We start from the raw sequence: 21,007 nt of genomic DNA, 5'->3' as shown, positions 1-21,007 counted from the left end.
TAAGATGGTGATGTACTTATAGGGGCTGGTCAGAGGTAATGACATCATTCAGGGGCGGGGCTAGAGCTCAGAGACAAGATCCAGCCACGCCTCCTGAGACAGCAGAGGCTGACAACACCACACTGACAACGAGAGGACTACACAACTTCATGTTAGAAGAGCAAGGAGGAGCCAGGGACCTGCTGAGACAACACCACACTGGCAATAAGAGGACTACACAACTTCATGTCAGAGCAAAGAGGAGCCAGGGACCTGCTGAGACAACACCACACTGGCAATGAGAGGACTACACAACTTTCTGTCAGGGGTAAATCAAGCAAAAATATGCTGAGGCCAGTATAATGTGTAAAAACACATTGACTATGAACGCCGCAGCGCCGGACTGGGGATTGTGAGGGGTCCCAGTGGCCAGACCCCCGCGATCAGACATGTTTTCTCCTGTTCTTTGGATAGGGGATAACATGTCTAGGGGTGGAGTACCCCTTAAAGTCCTTTTATAATAAAACTTTAGCAGTCTATAAGGGCCATATTATTGCTACCTACAACTCCTAGGTCGGTGTTTCCTATCCAGGGTGCCTCCAGCTGTTGCAAAAACTACAACTCCCAGCATGCCCGGACAGCCTTCGGCTGTCCGGGCATGCTGGGAGTTGTAGTTTTGCAACAGCTGGGGGCACTCTGTTTGGGAAATGCTGTGTTTGGTTAAACAGGGCTCTAATATTGCCATGTGCATGAGGCTTTATGGTGACTACACAGCCACAAGGACCACAAAAACACAACATGACCCCTTTAATGCACTAGTTGTGGGCATCAGTCTTTTTTTGTTTTGTTTGTTATAAAGACCTTGTCGAGGACCAGAGAAGAGAACCTCCGGTTCCAGCCAGATGGTTTCATCGCTGCGCATGGTGGCGGTAGCCGTGGTGTAGTTCAGAGTCACCAAATTCTTTCCTGTGTCGCCCTGATAGAAGAAGAAAAATCTGAGAACAAATAGGATTTATGGCTAACATTTGCCTTTAAAGGACAGGTTATGTGAGCAGGGCTGCGGTGTAAAGCATGGGGGCAACTGTGGAAAGAACTATAAATCTGAGTGTCCATAGGAGGGCGCACTTTACCTTCTGGATATCGAGCGGCAGGACGTATCTCCGCACTTCGGGTTGAGGAGCTTTCTCCGCAAGTCTCTTCACCTCCTCCCAGTTCTCCCGTAGGTTGGCCAGATACAAATAATTGTAGATAAATTCGAACCTGCAAAGGTAATAGTTCAGTGATGTAGACGCTCCGGCGCCAAACACTTTACTATGGTATCATAGAGCCTTGGCTGTCCGGGCATGCTGGGAGTTGTAGTTCTGCAACAGCTGGAGGCACCTTGGTTGGGAAACACTGAAGTATTAATTGGTGTGTGTGAACATTTCCCCATGGCTGTTCCTCCTCCCCTCTCACAGCATGCAGTCTCAGAAACATCAGGACAAACTGCAGCTGCATCCCCCTCCTCCTCCTTATCTGCCATTGAATGTACTACCGGTGTATTGGTGTCTGAACATGTCACCATGGTTGTTCCTTCCCCTCTCAGGGACACAGCAAGAGAAACTGCAGCTGCATCCCCCTCCTCCTCCTCCTTATCTGCCATTGACTGAACTTCTGCCGAATTTGTGTCTGAACATTTCACCATGGCTGCTCCTCCTCCCCTCCCACAGCATGCAGTCTCAGAAACAGCTGGACAACCTGCAGCTGAATCCCCCTCCTCCTCCTTTTAAAGCCGTTGACTGTACTGCTGCCTAACTGGTGTCTGAACATTTCACCATGGCTGTTCCTCCTCCCCTCTAACAGCATGCAGTCTCATAGAAACAGCATGACAACCTGCAGCTGCATCCCCCTACTCCTCCTCATCTGCCATTGACTGTACTGCTGCTTAATTGGTATCTAAACATTTCACCATGGCTGCTCCTCCTCCCCTCTCACAGCATGCAGTCTCAGAAAGACAAACTGCAGCTGCATCCCCCTCCTCTCTTTCTGCCACCGACTGTACTGCTGCTGAATTAGTGTCTGAACATTTACAGGGAGCCTACAGATAACGAGGGTGAACTCCAGTCTGCAGGAGATTAAGGAAGGTATTACTACTTAAAATATATCACTACCGATTTATGCCAAAAAAAATCGAATAGTCAACCTGTAAACCAGGTAATGGTAACAAAAACCAAAACTACTGTTGGCAGATAAAGACCACATCTAGTCCTCTCTTCTATTATTGGCTTATTAGAATGGCTCAGCTACATAGACGACATTACCCCTTCCAGCAGCACAGATCCGCTATGAGAAATCCATTGTCTTCATATGTATTGATGTGATGGAAAATGTTGAAGGCCGACGTCCTGTATTTAATGTTGAGATATTCTCCCGTATGCTTCTCGGCAACATGCAGCCAGGTCTACGGAACACAGCAGGGTCAGGTATACCACTAACAACCCTAGGGAGGGCATATACAAAAATCATAGGGGCCTCATAGTGACACTCAGAATGGGACCCCCCCCCCCCCAGCCCAACGAGTACTTCACTCTTGCAGCATTCAGTCTCAGAGATGCTGAAACAAACTGCAGCTGCATCCCCCTCCTCCTCCTTATCTGCCAATGACTTTACTGCTGCTTACTCGGTGTCTGAAATTTCGCCATGGCTGCTCTTCCTTCCCTCTCACAGCATGCAGTCTCAGAGAGACAAACTGCAGCCACATCTCCCTCCTCCTACTTATCTGCATTTGACTGTACTGCTGCTGAATTGGTGTCTGAACATTTCACCGTGGCTTCCGCTCCTTCCCCCTCTCACAGCATGCAGTCTCAGAGACACAGAGACAATCTGCAGCCACATCCCCCTCCTCCTCCTTTTCTTCCATTGCATGTACTGCTGCTGAATTGGTGCCTAAACATGTCACTATGGCGGCTCCTCCTCCCCTCTCACAGCATGCACTCTCAGAGAAACAGCAAGACTAACAGTAGCTGCATCCCCTTCCTCCTCAACTGCCATTGATTACACTGCTGCTGAATTGGAGTCTGAACATGTCACCATGGCTGCTCCTCCTCCCCTCTCACAGCATACAGTATCAGATACGCAGCAAAACAAAATGCAGCTGCACCTCTCTCCTCCCTTTCTGCCATTGACTGCACTGCTGCTAAACTGGTGTCTGAACATTTCACCATGGCTGCTCCTCCTCCCCTCTCACAGCATGCAGTCTCATAGACACAGCACGACAAACTGCAGCTGCATCCCCCTACTCCTCCTCATCTGCCATTGCCTATACTGCTGCTGAATTGGTGTGTGAACATTTCACCATGGCTGCTCCTTCTCCCCTCTCACAGCATGCAGTCTCATAGACACAGCAAGAGAAATATATTACTGATTTATGCAAAAAAAATAATAATCTAATAGTCAACTCCTCAGTCCCATTTGTCACCTATACAGGACTGAGCACCACAACAGGGGGATCACCCTATAGTGCACATGAAGTATATGGATGTTTCCCAACTAGTGTGTCTCCAGCTGTTGCAAAACTACAACTCCCAGCATACCCGGACAGCCTTTGACTGTCCGGGTATGCTGGGAGTTGTAGTTTTGCAACAGCTGGAGGCGCACTGGTTGGGAAACACTTAGGAATATGAAGCAGTAATGATAACAAATGGAGGAGGTAAGGAGCTGGGCAGTGTTCATACTCACACCCATGGTTTCATGAGACTCAAAGCAATCCATGTAGTTGGCCCCCCATATACTCCAGGCCGAGAGGAATTTGAACAGATTGATCTTCACTGGTTGTTCTACAAAGAGGATATAATTTGGGGTCAACCCGAAGCTGAAAGACAAGAGACATGGGAGTTACCAGAGTATGTGTGTATATATATATATATATATATATATATATATATATATATATATATGGATTTTATTTTAGCACAAGAAACAACATACCAAATGAGAGAAAAGTGAAAGGGTCTGAATATATATATATATATATATATATATATATATATATATACACTGCTCAAAAAAAAATAAAGGGAACACTTAAACAACACAATGTAACTCCAAGTCAATGACACTTGTGTGAGATCCCACTGTCCACTCAGGAAGAACACTGATTGACAATCAATTTCACATGGAACAGACAACAGGTGGAAATTATAGGGAATTAGCAAAACACCCCCAATAAAGGAGTGGTTCTGCAGGTGGTGACCACAGACCACTTCTCAGTTCCTATGCTTCCTGGCTGATGTTTTGGTCACTTTTGAATGCTGGCGGTGCTTTCACTCTAGTGGTAGCATGAGACGGAGTCTACAACCCACACAAGTGGCTCAGGTAGTGCAGCTCATCCAGGATGGCACATCAATTCGAGCTGTGGCAAGAAGGTTTGCTGTATCTGTCAGCGTAGTGTCCAGACCCTGGAGGCGCTACCAGGAGACAGGTCAGTACATCAGGAGACGTGGAGGAGACCGTAGGAGGGCAACAACCCAGCAGCAGGACCGCTACCTCCGCTTTTGTGCAAGGAGGAGCACTGCCAAAGCCCTGCAAAATGACCTCCAGCAGGCCACAAATGTGCGTGTGTCCACTCAAACGGTCAGAAACAGACTCCATGAGGGTGGTATGAGGGCCCGACGTCCACAGGTGGGGGTTGTGCTTACAGCCCAACACCGTGCAGGACGTTTGGCATTTGCCAGAGAACAATAAGATTGGCAAATTCGCCACTGGCGCCTTTTGCTCTTCACAGATGAAAGCAGGTTCACACTGAGCACATGTGACAGAGTCTGGAGACGCCGTGGAGAACGTTCTGCTGCCTGCAACATCCTCCAGCATGACTGGTTTGGCGGTGGGTCAGTAATGGTGTGGGGTGGCATTTCTTTGGGGGGCCGCACAGCCCTCCATGTGCTTGCCAGAGGTAGCCTGACTGCCATTAGGTACCGAGATGAGATCCTCAGACCCCTTGTGAGACCATTTGCTGGTGCAGTTGGCCCTGGGTTCCTCCTAATACAAGACAATGCTAGACCTCATGTGGCTTAAGTGTGTCAGCAGTTCCTACAAGAGGAAGGCATTGATGCTATGGACTGGCCGCCCGTTCCCCTAAATCCGATTGAGCACATCTGGGACGTCATCAGCTGCTTTGAGTTCTGCTTGTCAGCTGCTGTGAGACCTTATATAGACAGGGCGGTGTCTTCCCAAATCCTGTCCAATCAGCTGAATTTACCCCAAGTGACTCCAATCAAGGGTGAAACATCTCAGAGATGATCAGGAGAAATGGGAGGAGCCAGAGCTAAATATCAATTGTCATAGTAAAGGGTCTGAATACTTATGGCGTTGATCATTAATGTAGTTTCACACTGTCTCTTTCTATATATATATATTTCTAGTATGTGATCACAGATCTGAAGAGTTCCAGTTACCTGTGGACATAGGACGGGGTAAATCTATCACTACATGGAAACTGGACGACCACCTTGGACTTGAGTATTGGATCTTCTTTATCTGTAGGAGAATAAGCGGATGTTCACAATAAAAATGTTTATTTACTGCAGTAACTCCTTGTCCACCGCTATACACCTACCTGCCTGCAGCGGAGGAAACATGACAATATTGTAGGCGAACGCGAAGTGTTTCCCGAAGCAGTTTCCTATGTTGTAGACGGTGCCGTCGTTCTCGATGTGCGGATGTGCGGTGACGCCATTGATGGAGAGATATTTACACAGATCCACCTGAAAGTCACACAACGGGCAGCTGGGTTATCCAGGGTATACAGCGCCTATACAGAAATATGTGTCTCCATGGTAACAGACTGCAAACAAACCCTGATGCTCTTATTAAAGGGGTACTCCCCGTGCCCCAGCGTTTGGAACATTTTGTCACACCCCTCGTTATGTCTCGCCCCCTCAATGCAAGTCTATGGGAGCCACGCCCCCTCCCATAGACTTGCATTAAGGGGGCGTGGCCATGACGTCACGACCCCCGCAGCCGGCACCCAGCTTTTGGAAGAAAATGTTCCGAATGCTGTGGCAGTGCAGTACCCCTTTAAACTACAGGCAGGAGTGGACGATCACATGACTGCAACATCAGACTACACTGGGTTTGTTTGTAGTCTGTTACCAGGGAGACACATGGGACTTGCACAGAAGCTGTAGACACAATACTGAAAGCACTGCTGCATCCATGTGTTTCACTACTGTAATTGGGTCATGTGATCACCAGACTGACGCACAGAAAATCGCAGTGCTTAATGTGTCAGAGGAATTGGTCAGTCCTGGGTCAGCTGACTTCCTGCGATCTACATCATGACATCATATCCTATCAGATAAATTCTACTAGCTCTCAAACTCCTCCCTTCTCATCTCTATCTGTATACTGCTGCTGCTATCTCTATGGGATCAGGATATATAGTAGTTATACAACTCCCCTCCAGCTCTATCTGTATACTGCTGCTGCTATCTCTATGGGATCAGGATATATAGTAGTTATACAACTCCCCTCCAGCTCTATCTGTATACTGCTGCTGCTATCTCTATGGGATCAGGATATATAGTAGTTATACACCTCCCCTTCAGCTCTATCTTTATACTGCTGCTTCTACTATCTCAATAGGATCATTATATCTACTATATTTCCTGATCCCATAGAGATAGCAGCAGTAAACAGATAGAGCTGGAGGGGAGGAGTATAACTTCTTATATCCTGATGCCATAGAGATAGCAGCAGTATACAGATAGAGCTAGAAGGGAGGTGTATAACTACTATATATCCTGATTCCATAGAGACAGCAGCAGCAGTATACAGATAGAGCTAGAAGGGAGGTATATAACTACTATATTTCCTGATCCTATAGTATACAGATAGAGCTGCCAGGGGAGGTGTATAACTATTATTTATACACCTCCTCTCCAGCTCTATCTTTATACTGCTGCTTCTGCTATCTCAATAGGATCATTATATATAATAGTTATACACCTCCCCTTGCAACTCTATCTGTATACTGCTGCTATCTCTATAGGATCAGGATATATAGTAGTTATACAGCTCCCCTCCAGCTCTATCTGTATACTGCTGCTATCTCTATAGGATCAGGTTATATAGTAGTTATACACCTCCCCTCCAGCTCTATCTGTATACTGCTGCTATCTCTATGGAATCAGGATATATAGTAGTTATACACCTCCCTTCTAGCTCTATCTGTATACTGCTGCTATCTCTATGGCATCAGGATATATAGTAGTTATACTCCTCCCCTCCAGCTCTATCTTTTTACTGCTGCTATCTCTATGGGATCAGGATATATAGTAGTAATACACCTCCCCTCCAGCTCTATCTTTATACTGCTGCTATTTTTATTGGCTTAGGAATGATAGTAGTTATACTCCTCCCCTCCAGCTCTATCTGTATACTGCTGTTGCTATTTTTATGGAATAAGGATAAATAGTAGTAATACACCTCCCCTCCAGCTCTATCTGTATACTGCTGCTATCTCTATAGGATCAGGTTATATAGTAGTTATACACCTCCCCTCCAGCTCTATCTGTATACTGCTGCTATCTCTATGGAATCAGGATATATAGTAGTTATACACCTCCCTTCTAGCTCTATCTGTATACTGCTGCTATCTCTATGGCATCAGGATATATAGTAGTTATACTCCTCCCCTCCAGCTCTATCTTTTTACTGCTGCTATCTCTATGGGATCAGGATATATAGTAGTAATACACCTCCCCTCCAGCTCTATCTTTATACTGCTGCTATTTTTATTGGCTTAGGAATGATAGTAGTTATACTCCTCCCCTCCAGCTCTATCTGTATACTGCTGTTGCTATTTTTATGGAATAAGGATAAATAGTAGTAATACACCTCCCCTCCAGCTCTATCTGTATACTGCTGATGCTGTTTTATGGGATTAGGATAGGTAGTAGTTATCCACCTCTTCTGAAACTCTGTTTACATGTAGCATTTTTGCAAAATCAATGTGTGAACACAGCCTCAAGACTTTAAATCCTAATAAAACACTTCAGTCAGGTCTATAGGTCAAATCACTTTCTCCTTATGGAAATTTTTCACAAAAATGTATTTAAAATGCATTAAAACTGTCCATAATATGAACTGACCTCAACCCACTCATGAGGCTGGAGTTTAACCAGATTAGGTTGGTCTCATTAGGTGAATTGCGTTGATGAGACTCAACCCCCTCTCTTTGCAAAGAAAATCATTTCTGTTTTGAAGTAGAATCAAGATGGCTGAAAACCCTATGCCTACCACATCAGCTAAAACAGGTGAGTACAAAGCATACACAAGAACCTTTACATCATTCTCTAATAATATGAATTGTGCTTCTTTAATATGGCACAGAGGAGGGACGATGAATCTCTTAAAGGTTTATTTTTATTTTTTAAATCAACTGGTGCCAGAAAGTTAAACAGATTTGTAAATTACTTCTATTAAAAAAATCCTAATCCTTCCAATACTTATTAGCTGCTGAATACTACAGAGGAAATTATTTTCTTTATGGAACACAGAGCTCTCTGCTGACATCACGAGCACAGTGCTCTCTGCTGACATCTCTGTTCATTTTAGGAACTGTCCAGAGCAGCATATGTTTGCTGTGGGGATTTTCTCCTACTCTGGACAGTTCTTAAAATGGACAGAGATGTCAGCAGAGAGCTCTGTGTTCCAAAAAGAAAATAATTTCCTCTGTAGTATTCAGCAGCTAATAAGTACTGGAAGGATTAAGATTTTTTTTAATAGAAGTAATTTACAAATACGTTTAACTTTCTGGCACAAGTTGATTTAAATAAAAAAAAAGTTTTCCACCGGAGTACCCCTTTAAACCCTCAGTCATAGATATGAGATTTTTGACTCTGGACGCAGCCCCCCCCCCTCCCTCTTATTTTGTACCTTTTTGATTGTTTCTAATGTTTCAGGATCGACCTTTGTTATATAGTTAGTTTCGGTGCAGGCGTAAAAATCCTCCCCCACGGGGTATATGTTGACCAGGGCGTTGTCTGTTATTTCTAAGCCTTTGAAGTATGAAAAAAACCTAAGAAAATATAAAATAAAATAAAAATATGATTATTCTTCATTCCTTACAGCAGTGTTTCCTAACCAGGGTGCCTCCAGCTGTTGCGAAACTACAACTCCCAGCATGCCCGGACAGCCAGCGGCTGTCCGGGCATGCAGGGAGTTGTAGTTTCGCAACAGCTGGAGGCACCCTGGTTGGGAAACACTGCCTTACAGGATAAGACTCAATGAATGATCGTGCCCCTCACTCACCTGGAGAATATATTCTTACATGGATCTGGATAAGCAAAGGTGCCGAACTCTGTGATGACAATCCTCTTCTCTGTCATCGCCCGCACATAGGCGTCAGTCTTTATAAACCTGCGGAGAAAAGCATATAGGAGGCAGTATTATAGTAGTTATATTCTTGTATATAGGAGGCAGTATTATAGTAGTTATATTCTTGTATATAGGAGGCAGTATTATTGTAGTTATATTCTTCTATATAGGAGCAGTATTATTGTAGTTATATTCTTGTATATAGGAGCAGTATTATAGTAGTTATATTCTTGTACATAGGAGGCAGTATTATAGTAGTTATATTCTTGTATATAGGAGACAGTATTATAATAGTTATATTCTTGTATATAGGAGGCAGTATTATAGTAGTTATATTCTTGTATATAGGAGGCAGTATTATAGTAGTTATATTCTTGTATATAGGAGCAGTATTATTGTAGTTATATTCTTCTATATAGGAGCAGTATTATTGTAGTTATATTCTTGTATATAGGAGCAGTATTATAGTAGTTATATTCTTGTATATAGGAGCAGTATTATAGTAGTTATATTCTTGTATATAGGAGACAGTATTGTAGTAGTTATATTCTTGTATATAGGAGACAGTATTATAGTAGTTATATTCTTGTATATAGGAGCAGTATTATAGTAGTTATATTCTTGTATATAGGAGCAGTATTATAGCAGTTATATTCTTGTACATAGGAGCAGTATTATAGTAGTTATATTCTTGTATATAGGAGACAGTATTGTAGTAGTTATATTCTTGTATATAGGAGACAGTATTATAGTAGTTATATTCTTGTATATAGGAGGCAGTATTATAGTAGTTATATTCTTGTATATAGGAGCAGTATTATAGTAGTTATATTCTTGTATATAGGAGACAGTATTATAGTAGTTATATTCTTGTTTATAGGAGCAGTATTATAGTAGTTATATTCTTGTATATAGGAGCAGTATTATAGAAGTTATATTCTTGTATATAGGAGCAGTATTATAGTAGTTATATTCTTGTATATAGAAGCAGTATTATAGTAGTTATATTCTTGTATATAGGAGCAGTATTATAGTAGTTATATTCTTGTATATAGGAGCAGTATTATAGTAGTTATATTCTTGTATATAGGAGCAGTATTATAGAAGTTATATTCTTGTATATAGGAGCAGTATTATAGTAGTTATATTCTTGTATATAGGAGCAGTATTATAGTAGTTATATTCTTGTATATTGGAGCAGTATTATAGTAGTTATATTCTTGTATATAGGAGCAGTATTATAGCAGTTATATTCTTGTATATAGGAGCAGTATTATAGTAGTTATATTCTTGTATATAGGGGGCAGTATTATAGTAGTTATATTCTTGTATATAGGAGTAGTATTATACTAGTTATATTCTTGTATATAGGAGTAGTATTATACTAGTTATATTCTTGTATATAGGTGCAGTATTATAGTAGTTATATTCCTGTATATAGGGGGCAGGTTTAGCAGTTATATTCCTGTATATAGGGGGCAGTAATATAGTTGTTATATTCTTGTATATAGGAGGCAGTATTATAGTAGTTATATTCTTGAATATAGGAGCAGTATTATAGTAGTTATATTCTTGTATATAGGAGCAGTATTATAGTAGTTATATTCTTGTATATAGGAGCAGTATTATACCCGTTATATTCTTTCATATAGATGGCAGTATTACAGTAATAAGGTTGATGGAACAGAGATACAGCAATATCTGTCTCTAGGCTCCTGAATGACCTGTAAATCTATTTATAAAGTGATACTGAAGTGCAGGGGTAGTACTGCATTATTGTTTGTGTGTTTGACCTAGTGCCCCTGAGGACGCCACCTGTAGGGTGGTGAAACATGTTGGGGGAGGCATCGAATTATGTTTTAATAATAGCAGAGTTCCTTCAATCATCTCTGCATGCATACTGCAGGTACACATGGAAAGATCTATTGTCCCTTGCTGGGTTCTGATTTTTAGGCTTATTTAAATTAAAAGTTAAGTGTTTTTTTTTTTTTTATAATTTTAGGTAAAAGTGAGTATTTTCTCTGCCATTTAGTATTTGTTTAACATTATGTCATTTCTCATAATATTGTCAATCAATGCTTTTGTAATAAACACGTCAGAGTAACCTTCCTTCCAAAATCTTTCTGTGTTGTTCCTTTGCTTACAAACACCAGAAATTGCAGATAAAAATGTGGCAGCGGGGTGTAGTGAGGGCAGATGTTGTTACCCTAGGAGCAGATGGCATTAACCCCTTGTATTCGTGACGCCAGGACGTGGTTTAGCCTAAAACCCCCCGAAGGTATACCGCTGGATCCTGGGCTAGGCACGGGGGGCAATAAAGACTCCGACCCAAAGTTACGGAAAACGGTAGCTTTACTGAGGGTAGACAGATGGTAAAGTCTATACAGTTCAGCCAGGGCCCAAGGAGGTGACCAGTGACTCAGAGACCTTAAGGGCTTGCTGGGACTTGTAGTAGGACTGGACAATTGAATGCAGACCACGCTGACTTGACAGATGACAGGGACTGACTTGACTCATAAAGCTGTGACTTTATCTTACTTGACTTGATGGTGGCTGCAGGACTGGACTTTGTGGCCTCCAACACTCTGGACACACACACTAGACGACTGCACTGGACCTCAGCCAAGAGAGAAAAGAGAGAGAAGCTCCACCCAGGGCTTATATGGGAGAGACCTGCAGGGAGCCCATAGGTCACTCTTGGGATCACCTGGTCACTGGTACCTCCTGGGTAACAATCACATGACATAACTCTTAAAGATACAACACATTTTATAATACAATACACTGCAGAACATATGTACAGGGGGGAAACAGGTTCAAGGGGTCCTGGGGACACTGAAGGAGGCTGCCTGACAGGACAGCAAGGGTACGGGGTAACATCTCCCGTACTGGGCCACCACAAAAACACATTTTACGTTGGAAGTAAAGAACTCACAAAGCTCTCAATGTGAGGCTCAATCACAGGAGGCGTTTATGTTCTGTCTCTTCTGCCGTATGTGCGCACTGCCATTTTATTCAGCACTGGAAAGAGGTGGATGGCAGAAGGTGAAAGGATTTCCGTGGAGGAAAATTACACATCTGAAATGTCTGTATTGGATCCGGCTGTGACTATTAGAGAAGGAGGAAAAAACAGGAAAAAAGAGCGGGGCGCAGTCTGGCGTAGTAGGTTGGTTCTAGATGGTTAGAAGAGAAGAGAATAGGTGAAAACCCACCACCACACCTCTGCGGTGGTACTGACCTCTAGGAGCTGTGCATCGAATTTGGCAAGACTCTGACTCGGTTTGTGGTGGGCTGTTACAGCTTGCTGCTTGATGCCCCCTTGTCCGTCGCCCCCAAAGAGGGGTTACGGAAAAGACAGTAAAGGAAGAGGAAGCACAGAAAATGCGGGGTTCTGTCTTCTAAGCGCTACTGTGGTCATGAAATGAGTCAAAGTGCCGATAGGTAAACAGGATTCTTTTTATTTGTACATGAAAGGTACAACTGCACAACGCGTTTTGGCGTGTTCTCACGCCTTCCTCAGGTCCACAACAACAATTTTAGAGTGTCCTGTTCTCAAGCTCCTGTGTGTTGGTGGCTGTGACTATTATAATAGTGAGTGAGAGCAGATCAATGTCTTAGCACTAACCATACAAATATAGTCGACCTTGTGTATCCTAATCCCTGCGGCCCCTACAGGACTCACTGGAATTGTTGGCACCTGTTGTGGAGATCAGACAACCCCGAGGATAGTGCATGAGATGGCGACACGACGAGCCCTCCCCGCCGCTGTATCCTCACAGGACCCGCACTCTCATTTTCTACAGTAGTTACTCATATGTGCCAATATATAAATCTATTTTATTCCCCAGAACACCATAAAAATTGTCAGAAAACCTTGTTTTATTGTCCAGTTTGTTGATCAATTTCCCAATATCAGAAAAGTCAAGAGCAAGTATTCCTTCTCACTTTCCCACCCCCTGCACCAAGCCTTAAAGGGGTATTCTGCCTCCAGACATCTTATCTCCTATCCAAAAGAAAAGTGATTTTTTCGCTATAATTAAGTAATTTATAGGGGATAAGATGTCTGATCGCGGGGATTCCGCCACTAGGGACCCCCGAAATCTCAGCTGCAGCACCCCAGACATCCGGTGCATGGAGCGAACTTTGCTCTGTGTCGGATGACTAGCAATGTGGGGCAGAGGCTAGTGACATCAAGGCCACGCCCCCTCAATGCAAGTCTATGGGAGGGGGCGTAATGCCGTCACGCCCCCTCCCATAGACTTGCATGGCGAGGGTGAGGTCACATGGAGGTGGAGTCGGGACATCACGATTCTCCGGCCCCATGGTCGCCACCCGGCTGTTTGTGAGCTGGCACAGCGGCCTGCAGCTCAAACAGGTGGGTGGCGAATACAAGATTGCGGGGGTCCCCAGCGGCGGGACCCCCGCGGTGAGACATCTTATCCCCTATCCTTTGGATAGGGGATAAGATGTTTCAGGGCCGGAGTACCCCTTTAAGGGAGTTGTCTGCCCATTTATTTTTAAGTTCAAAAGTGCTAAGACTGGGATAAAACAAAAAACAGTGGGGGAGATCTATCAAACCCTGTCCAGAGGAAATGTTGCTGAGTTTCCCATAGCAACCAATCAGATCTCTACTTTCATTTTTCAGAGGACGTTTCAAAAATTAAAGCAGCAATTTGAATGGTTGCTATGGCAACTCAGCAACTTTTTCTCTGGACAGATTTTGATAAATCTTCCCCCCCTATATTGTTTATTTTAGCCCAGCCTGAGCACCAGAAATGGCCGGACAATCCCTTTAATACATATTCTGTAAGTTAGAAAGATAAATGCCGAGTATGACAACAGGGTCAGACTACACAAGGTTTGTTTGTAGTCTGTTACCAAGGAGACACATACATCTGCCTATAAACTGTAGATTTTAAATCAGGATTATTTGCTTTCACATATGTGATGTCCCAGTACAGGACACGGTCCTGTACTATACTTAGGTCCTGTCAGGTTGAGACCCTCAGTGACCTGAAGGCTCCCCTGCAGGGTCTCCCCCTGTTGTTTCCAGAATATTGTGTATACTGCTTTAATGTATAGACAGGATCCTAAGGTATAGATGGAGCAGAGGACCTGTGAGAGGTTGTCTCAAGGACCTGTAAGTCTGTCACATGTTATGTTATGCAGTCACATGTTATGTTGTCACATGATGTTACCCAGAGAGCAGCAGCTTAACCTATGACCCGCAGCTTGACCAATGGGCTTTAGTCCAGCCCCCACTATATAAAGGGGCGGCCATTACAATTCACTCTCTTCTCTCTTACCACCTGCTACTGAGCACAGCAAACACCGGAGATCTCAGTGCTAGTGACCAGCATCTGGACGGCCGCAAAGCTACAGTCATTCCAGTAAGTCAAAAGTCTATGTCTCCTGTCACTACAAATAGTCAAGTCCTGCTTATAGTCATTGTCTCAAGTCTATCACAAGTATAATTGGTCCCAGCAAGCTGCAAGGTCCTTCTGGGTTCTTGGCCATCTCTCTGGGAATCTGGCCTAGCAGTGAAGATAATTCCATCGGTCTTAACTCAGTAAAGCGTCCGTTAAACCAGAACTGGTTTTGGACTCTCCTTTCACTAACTAGCCATTGGAATAACGGAAATACCGTTCGTGTGGTTCCGGTACCCGAAAACCACTCTGGCGTCACGAACACTTGGGGTAAACAACATCTTGCCCCAGGAGTTAATACCATCTGGCCCCACCACCTACACCGCTACACCCCATGGTCCCGCCATACACCGGTGGTCCACCACACATACATGAATGAGGACATACATAGGTAGTAGATTGTGGATAGTTGATGGTAGGTCATTATGACACCTACCTGCGATGATACGTCACGTTTCCCTCCTTGACCTCGAACTTATGCAGCAGAGCTTGTCCGTCAAACAGGTGGTAAAACTGCTCAGAACCCACTTCGAACAATCCGGGTCCACATCGCAACAGACTGCCGGACAGCCATGAGGGTAACCGACCTGTCCAAGAAGGAACGGAGGGGGTGAAGACTGGGGGGTCAGACGTCAACCTACCAACATTGGGGAAGATTTATCAAAATCTGGGTAGGGCAGGCGTGGGACAGTTGCCCATAGCAACCAATCAGATTGCTTCTTTCATTTTTCAGAGACCTGTATAAAAAATGAAACAAGCGATCTGATTGGTTGCTATGGGCAACCGCACCAGTCTTCTCCTTCACAGGTTTTGATAAATCTCCCCCCATAGAGACTATTCAGGGTTAATCAGTCACGGCTCATAACAGTGTTCACACTTTATAAAGAGGGGTCGTGCTATACGTAATATAAAGTTGTAACCATGGAAGGTAGGGAACGATAACGCTTAAAGGGGTACTCCGCTGGAAAACTTTTATATATTTATTTATCTATTTTTATCAACTGGTGCCAGAAAGTTAAACAGATTTGTAAATTATTTCTATTAAAAAAATCTTAATCCTTCAAGTACTTATTAGCTGCTGAACACTACAGAGGATATTCTTTTCTGTTTGGAACACAGAGCTCTCTGCTGAGATCACGACCACAGTGCTCTCTGCTGACACCTCTGTCCATTTTAAGAACTGTCCAGAGTAGGAGAAAATCCCCATAGAAAACATATGCTGACAGAGATGACAGAGATGTCAGCAGAGAGCACTGTGCTCATGATGTCAGCAGAGAGCTCTGTGTTTCAAAAAGAAAATAATTTCCTATGTAGTATTCAACAGCTAATAAGTAATGGAATTTTTTTTTTTTTATAGAAGTAATTTACAAATCTGTTTTACTTTGTGGCACCAGTTGATTTAAAAAAAACAAAAAATAAAGTTTTCCCACCGGAGTACCCCTTTAAATTGGGGGAAAACTATGTTGATCAGCATCCGTCCCAACAAGGGTTAACTCTATCTGCACAGCCGCCCTGGTGGGAAATGGTAAAAGTGTATGAGAATTGGGTCACATGATCTTTCTTCAGTCAGACTTCTGCCTAGAAGTTTCTAGAAGACCCCCCATGCCCAACTCTCTCTCCTTAGAAGGTTGGAACCAATCTAAACTAGTTCGTAGAGGAGTGTTTCCCAACCAGGGTGCCTCCAGCTGTTGCAAAACTACAACTCCCAGCATGCCCGGACAGCCGTCGGCTGTCCGGGCATGCTGGGAGTTGTAGTTTTGCAACAGCTGGAGGCACCCTGGTTGGGAAACACTGTAGTAATGTGTAGAGGTGTCCCTCATCTCTGCTCCTGCTAAGTAGACCATAAGTATTATACCTGGTGGAGAACTTTAATCCTGTTCAAGTCAGAAGAGACAGAAGCTGTACAAGGACTCTTCTCCTACCACAGGACTCTTTGTGGTCTGCAGACCACAGTCAGTGCCACGTGTCTTACAAGTCACAACCTTTTTGCCTTTTGCCCTGTCATAGAGAATTGCAGTGCAACTAACCAGGTTAAAAAAAAAGTCTTCTACCATGGAGAGTTAAAGGGGTTCCTCCAGTGGGTAAAAAAAAAAAAAATCTAATCAAAAGGATCCAAAAAGTTAAACAGATTTGTAAATTACTTCTATGGGAAAATCTTAATCCCTCCAGTACTTATCGGCTGCTGTATGCTCCAGAGGAAGTTGTGTAGTTCTTTCCAGTCGGACCACAGTGCTCTCTGCTGACACCTCTGTCCGTGTCAGGAACTGTCCAGAGTAGGCGAGGTTTGTTATGGGGATTTTTTTGTCCTACTCTGGACAGTTCCTGATATGGACAGCGGTGGCAGCAGAGAGCACTGTGGTCAGATTGGAAATAACTACAAAACTTTCTGTGTAGCATACAGCAGCTGATAAGTACTGGAAGGATTAAGATTTGTATATAGAAGTAATTTACAAATCTCTTTAACTTTATTGCGCCAGTTGATTTGCAAACATTTGTTTTCCACCGGAGTACCCCTTTAAGCTGTGAAGACACCTCTAAACTGCTCAGCCACTAAAGGGGATTGTGCCCACATCCTTTATTGTGCGGACCCCCAATTAGAAAAGATGCAAAAAACAGGATATACAGGGCTCAGCCAGACCACAAAGTTACTGTGACCCCATAGACTTTGATAGGTGTACTACTACCCTCAACTTCCCCTCACTACTAGTGTTGAGCACGAATATTAAAAATGCAAATTTTTATCGCAAATATCGTCACTTTAAAATATAGTGCTATATATTCGGAATGACGAACATTCGCTTTTTTGTGTGTTTTTTTTTCACATGCAAATTTTCCATGCTAATTTTCGCATGGGAAAAAAAAGGGAACGAACATAGCGAATATGCAAATTTCGCATTTGACGAATAATTGTCAATATATTCGCGAAATATCGCAAATTCGAATATGGCCCCTGCCGCTCATCACTACTCCCATCCTACTCCTGGGTAGTGTTGAGCACGAATATTCGTAATGTGAATTTTATCGCGAATATCGGCACTTCACGATTTTGCAAATATTTAGAATATAGTGCTATATAATCGTAATGACGAATATTAGTTTCTTTCTTCGCTTTTTTGTTTTTTTCATATGCGAACTTTTATGCAAATTGTTATGCAAATTTTCCATGCCAATAGGGGTCTATCATGTGGGTCTGTTTTTTTTTTTTTTTTTTTTTCACATGCAAATTTTTATGCAACTTTTATGAAAATTTGCATGAAACTTGCATCAAAATTTGCATGTGAAAAAAAAGTGAATGAACATGGTGAATATGCGGAATTCGCGAACATAGGACGAATAATCGTCAAAATATTCGCGAAATATTGCGAATTCGAATATGGCCCCTGCCGCACATCACTACTCACTACTACTCCCATCCTACTCCTGGGCACCACAGATAGATGTGTCTACAGCTCAGGTATGTCAGGTGCTCTTACCTGTGATGTGGACACTCATTGGGGTGGCCAGCTCCTCCACTGTATCAAACAGTTTCTTGTAGCCGCCAGCAGGGTGCTCCACTCTGCAAAAATAACACAACAACTCTCATCATAGGTGTCTGGACCAAGATTCCTACCTGGCCACATATATATATATATATATATATATATATATATATATATATAAAATATAAAATCATTTGTTTAGACCAGTGTTTCCCAACCAGGGCGCCTCCAGCGGTTACAATACTACAACTCCCAGCAAGCCCGGCCGGCCTTGGTTGTCTAAGCATGCTGGGAGTTGTAGTTTTGCAACTGCTGGAGGTGCACTGGTTAGGAAACACTGATCTAGACTATGCAGGAGTCTCTCACCAAGAAAAAGAAGGAATGTACTCGCTGGTAGTGTTAAGCACGAATATTCGTAATGCAAATTTTATCGCGAATAACGTGAATATTTCGAATAATATAGTGCTATATATTCGTAATGAAGAATATTCTTTTTTTTTTTTTTATTCCTATGTAAATCACATGGGTGTATCACGTGGCCTATTTTTTTTTTAGTATGCAAATTGCTAAGAGAATTTTATGCGAATTATCCATGCGAATTTTCGCGAACATAGGACGAAAAATCATCAATATATTTGCAAAATATCGCAAATTCGAACATGGCCCCTGCTGCTCATCCCTACTGGCTGGGTATCAACGCCTTCCTTTGTTTCCATCCAGATAAGCGGCAATACTCTTGTCTTGTCTTGCAGCCACTTATCCTATTTATTTATTTATTTATTTGAATAAATTCAACCATTAAAGGGGTACTCTGGTGGAAATCATTTTTTTTATTTTTAAATCAACTGGTGCCAAAAAGTTAAACAGATTTGTAAATTACTTCTATTAAAAAATCTTAATCCTTCCAGTACTTATCAGCTGCTGTATGCTCCAGAGGAAGTTGTGTAGTTCTTTCCTGTCTGACCACAGTGCTCTCTGCTGACACCTCTGTCCATGCCAGGAACTGTCCAGATTAGGAGCAAATCCCCATAGCAAACCTCTCCTGCTCTGGACAGTTTCTAACACGGACAGAGGTGTCAGCAGAGAGCACTGTGGTCAGACTGGAAAGAATTTAAAAAAGAACTTCCTCTGTAGTATACAGCAGCTGATAAGTACTGAAAGGATTAAGATTTTTAAATAGAAGTAATTTACAAATCTGTCTAACTTTCTGACACCAATTGATAAAAAAAAAAAAAAAAAAAAAAAGGTTAAAGGTTTCCACCAGAGTACCCCTTTAAGCCTCATTTACATCCAAGTGACTGTCCTTATTCGATTATCCCCTCCTACTCTTTCTATACAGCAGCATAGAAATGCTTTACAGTCGTTGGCTGCCATGGCATGCTGGAAGTTGTAGTTTTGCAACAGCTGGAGGCACATTGAGGCTTAAAGAGGTTATCCAGGAAAATACTTTTTTTTTTATATATATATATATATCAACTGGCTCCAGAAAGTTAAACAGATATGTAAATTATGTCTATTAACAAATCTTAATCCTTTCAGTACTTATAAGCTGCTGAAGTTGAGTTGTTCTATTATGTCTAAGTGCTGTCTGATGACACCTGTCTCAGGAACTGTCCAGAGTAGAAGCAAATCCCCATAGCAAACCTCTTTTACTCTGTGCAGTTCCCGAGACAAGCAGAGATGTCAGCAGAGAGCACTGTTGCCAGACAGAAAAGAACAACTCAACTCCAGCAGCTGATAATTATTGGAAGGATTAAGATTTTTTTTTAATAGAAGTAATTTACAAATCTGTTTAACTTTCTGGAGCCAGTTGATATATTAAAAAAAAGTTTTTTTTCCCTGGAATACACCTTTAATGATTACATTTATTAAATAAAATAAATAAATAAATAAATAGGATAAGTGGCTGGCAGACAAGACAAGAGTATTGCCGCTTATCTGGATAGAAACAAAGGAAGGCGATGAAACCCAGCCAGTACTTCCCTTCTTTTCCTTGGTGGGAGACTTCTGGAAACAATGTGCATAGTGAAGACCAGTGTTTTTTTCCAACCAGTGTGCCTCCAGCTGTTGCAAAACTACAACTTCCAGCATGCCCAGACAGCCGTTGGCTGTCCGGGCATGCTGGAAGTTGTAGTTTTGCAACAGCTGGAGGCACACTGGTTGGGAAACACTGGATTATGGGATCATTCTTGCTATACATGCAATTTCCCCAGTTCGCCTTAGAAAATACAATAATGTATAAAACGTTCTTATCCAGGATTAGAAAGAAAAAATAAATAATAATAAAAAAAATAAATAGACAAACAGTGCCACCCCTGGCCTCAGGTTTTGTGTGGTATTGCAACTCAGTTTCATTGAAGTGAATGGAGCCAAGTTGTAATACCACACACAATCTGAGGACAGGGGTGGCGCTGTTTCGGAAAAAATTAGCTCCCATTTCTAACGAAATTAGAAACTTCATCGAGACGAAAAAAAAATTGTTCGCAAGGGAAAAAAAACTGTATTATCATAAAAAATTCACGTCTAAGATGACTTAACCGGTTTCGAAGCGGCGAAGCGAATACTAATGGGCGTCCAACTCGCTACTTACCGACTGGCCATGATGATGCCTCCTGCAAAAAAAAAAAGGAACGCGCCGCTCCGAGAGTGAGTTTTCGGGAGTCTGAAGTCTCCATCTATTTATAGGGGCTTTTGATTTGTCTTTAAGGTAATAATCTTCTTAAAGGGCCGGCGCGGCCAATGAGCGAGCAGACCAGGGAGAGGGGG

The 21,007-nt window shown here is 42.7% G+C and overlaps 1 protein-coding gene across 1 annotated transcript in view; it reads right to left on the bottom strand.

The window, feature by feature from the left end:
- RPE65 (retinoid isomerohydrolase RPE65) overlaps window positions 1-21,007 on the bottom strand; it is a 25,406-nt gene extending 4,399 nt beyond the window's left edge. The window contains exons 1-11 of the mRNA XM_056532763.1: window positions 20,832-21,007; window positions 18,236-18,318; window positions 15,199-15,349; window positions 9,271-9,378; window positions 8,896-9,037; window positions 5,573-5,720; window positions 5,412-5,493; window positions 3,697-3,829; window positions 2,280-2,419; window positions 1,110-1,239; window positions 841-955 (exon numbers count right to left, since the gene is read on the bottom strand). Of these exons, the coding sequence (XP_056388738.1) occupies window positions 841-955; window positions 1,110-1,239; window positions 2,280-2,419; window positions 3,697-3,829; window positions 5,412-5,493; window positions 5,573-5,720; window positions 8,896-9,037; window positions 9,271-9,378; window positions 15,199-15,349; window positions 18,236-18,318; window positions 20,832-20,842 (1,243 nt within the window). The 5' untranslated portion in view covers window positions 20,843-21,007. The remainder of the gene's footprint in view (window positions 1-840; window positions 956-1,109; window positions 1,240-2,279; window positions 2,420-3,696; window positions 3,830-5,411; window positions 5,494-5,572; window positions 5,721-8,895; window positions 9,038-9,270; window positions 9,379-15,198; window positions 15,350-18,235; window positions 18,319-20,831) is intronic.

This window comes from Hyla sarda, chromosome 7, assembly GCF_029499605.1.
Source record: "Hyla sarda isolate aHylSar1 chromosome 7, aHylSar1.hap1, whole genome shotgun sequence".
Classification (NCBI taxonomy): Eukaryota; Metazoa; Chordata; class Amphibia; order Anura; family Hylidae; genus Hyla; species Hyla sarda.
Note: the sequence above shows the minus strand (reverse complement) of the source record. Positions and strands in the feature narration are given on the sequence as shown.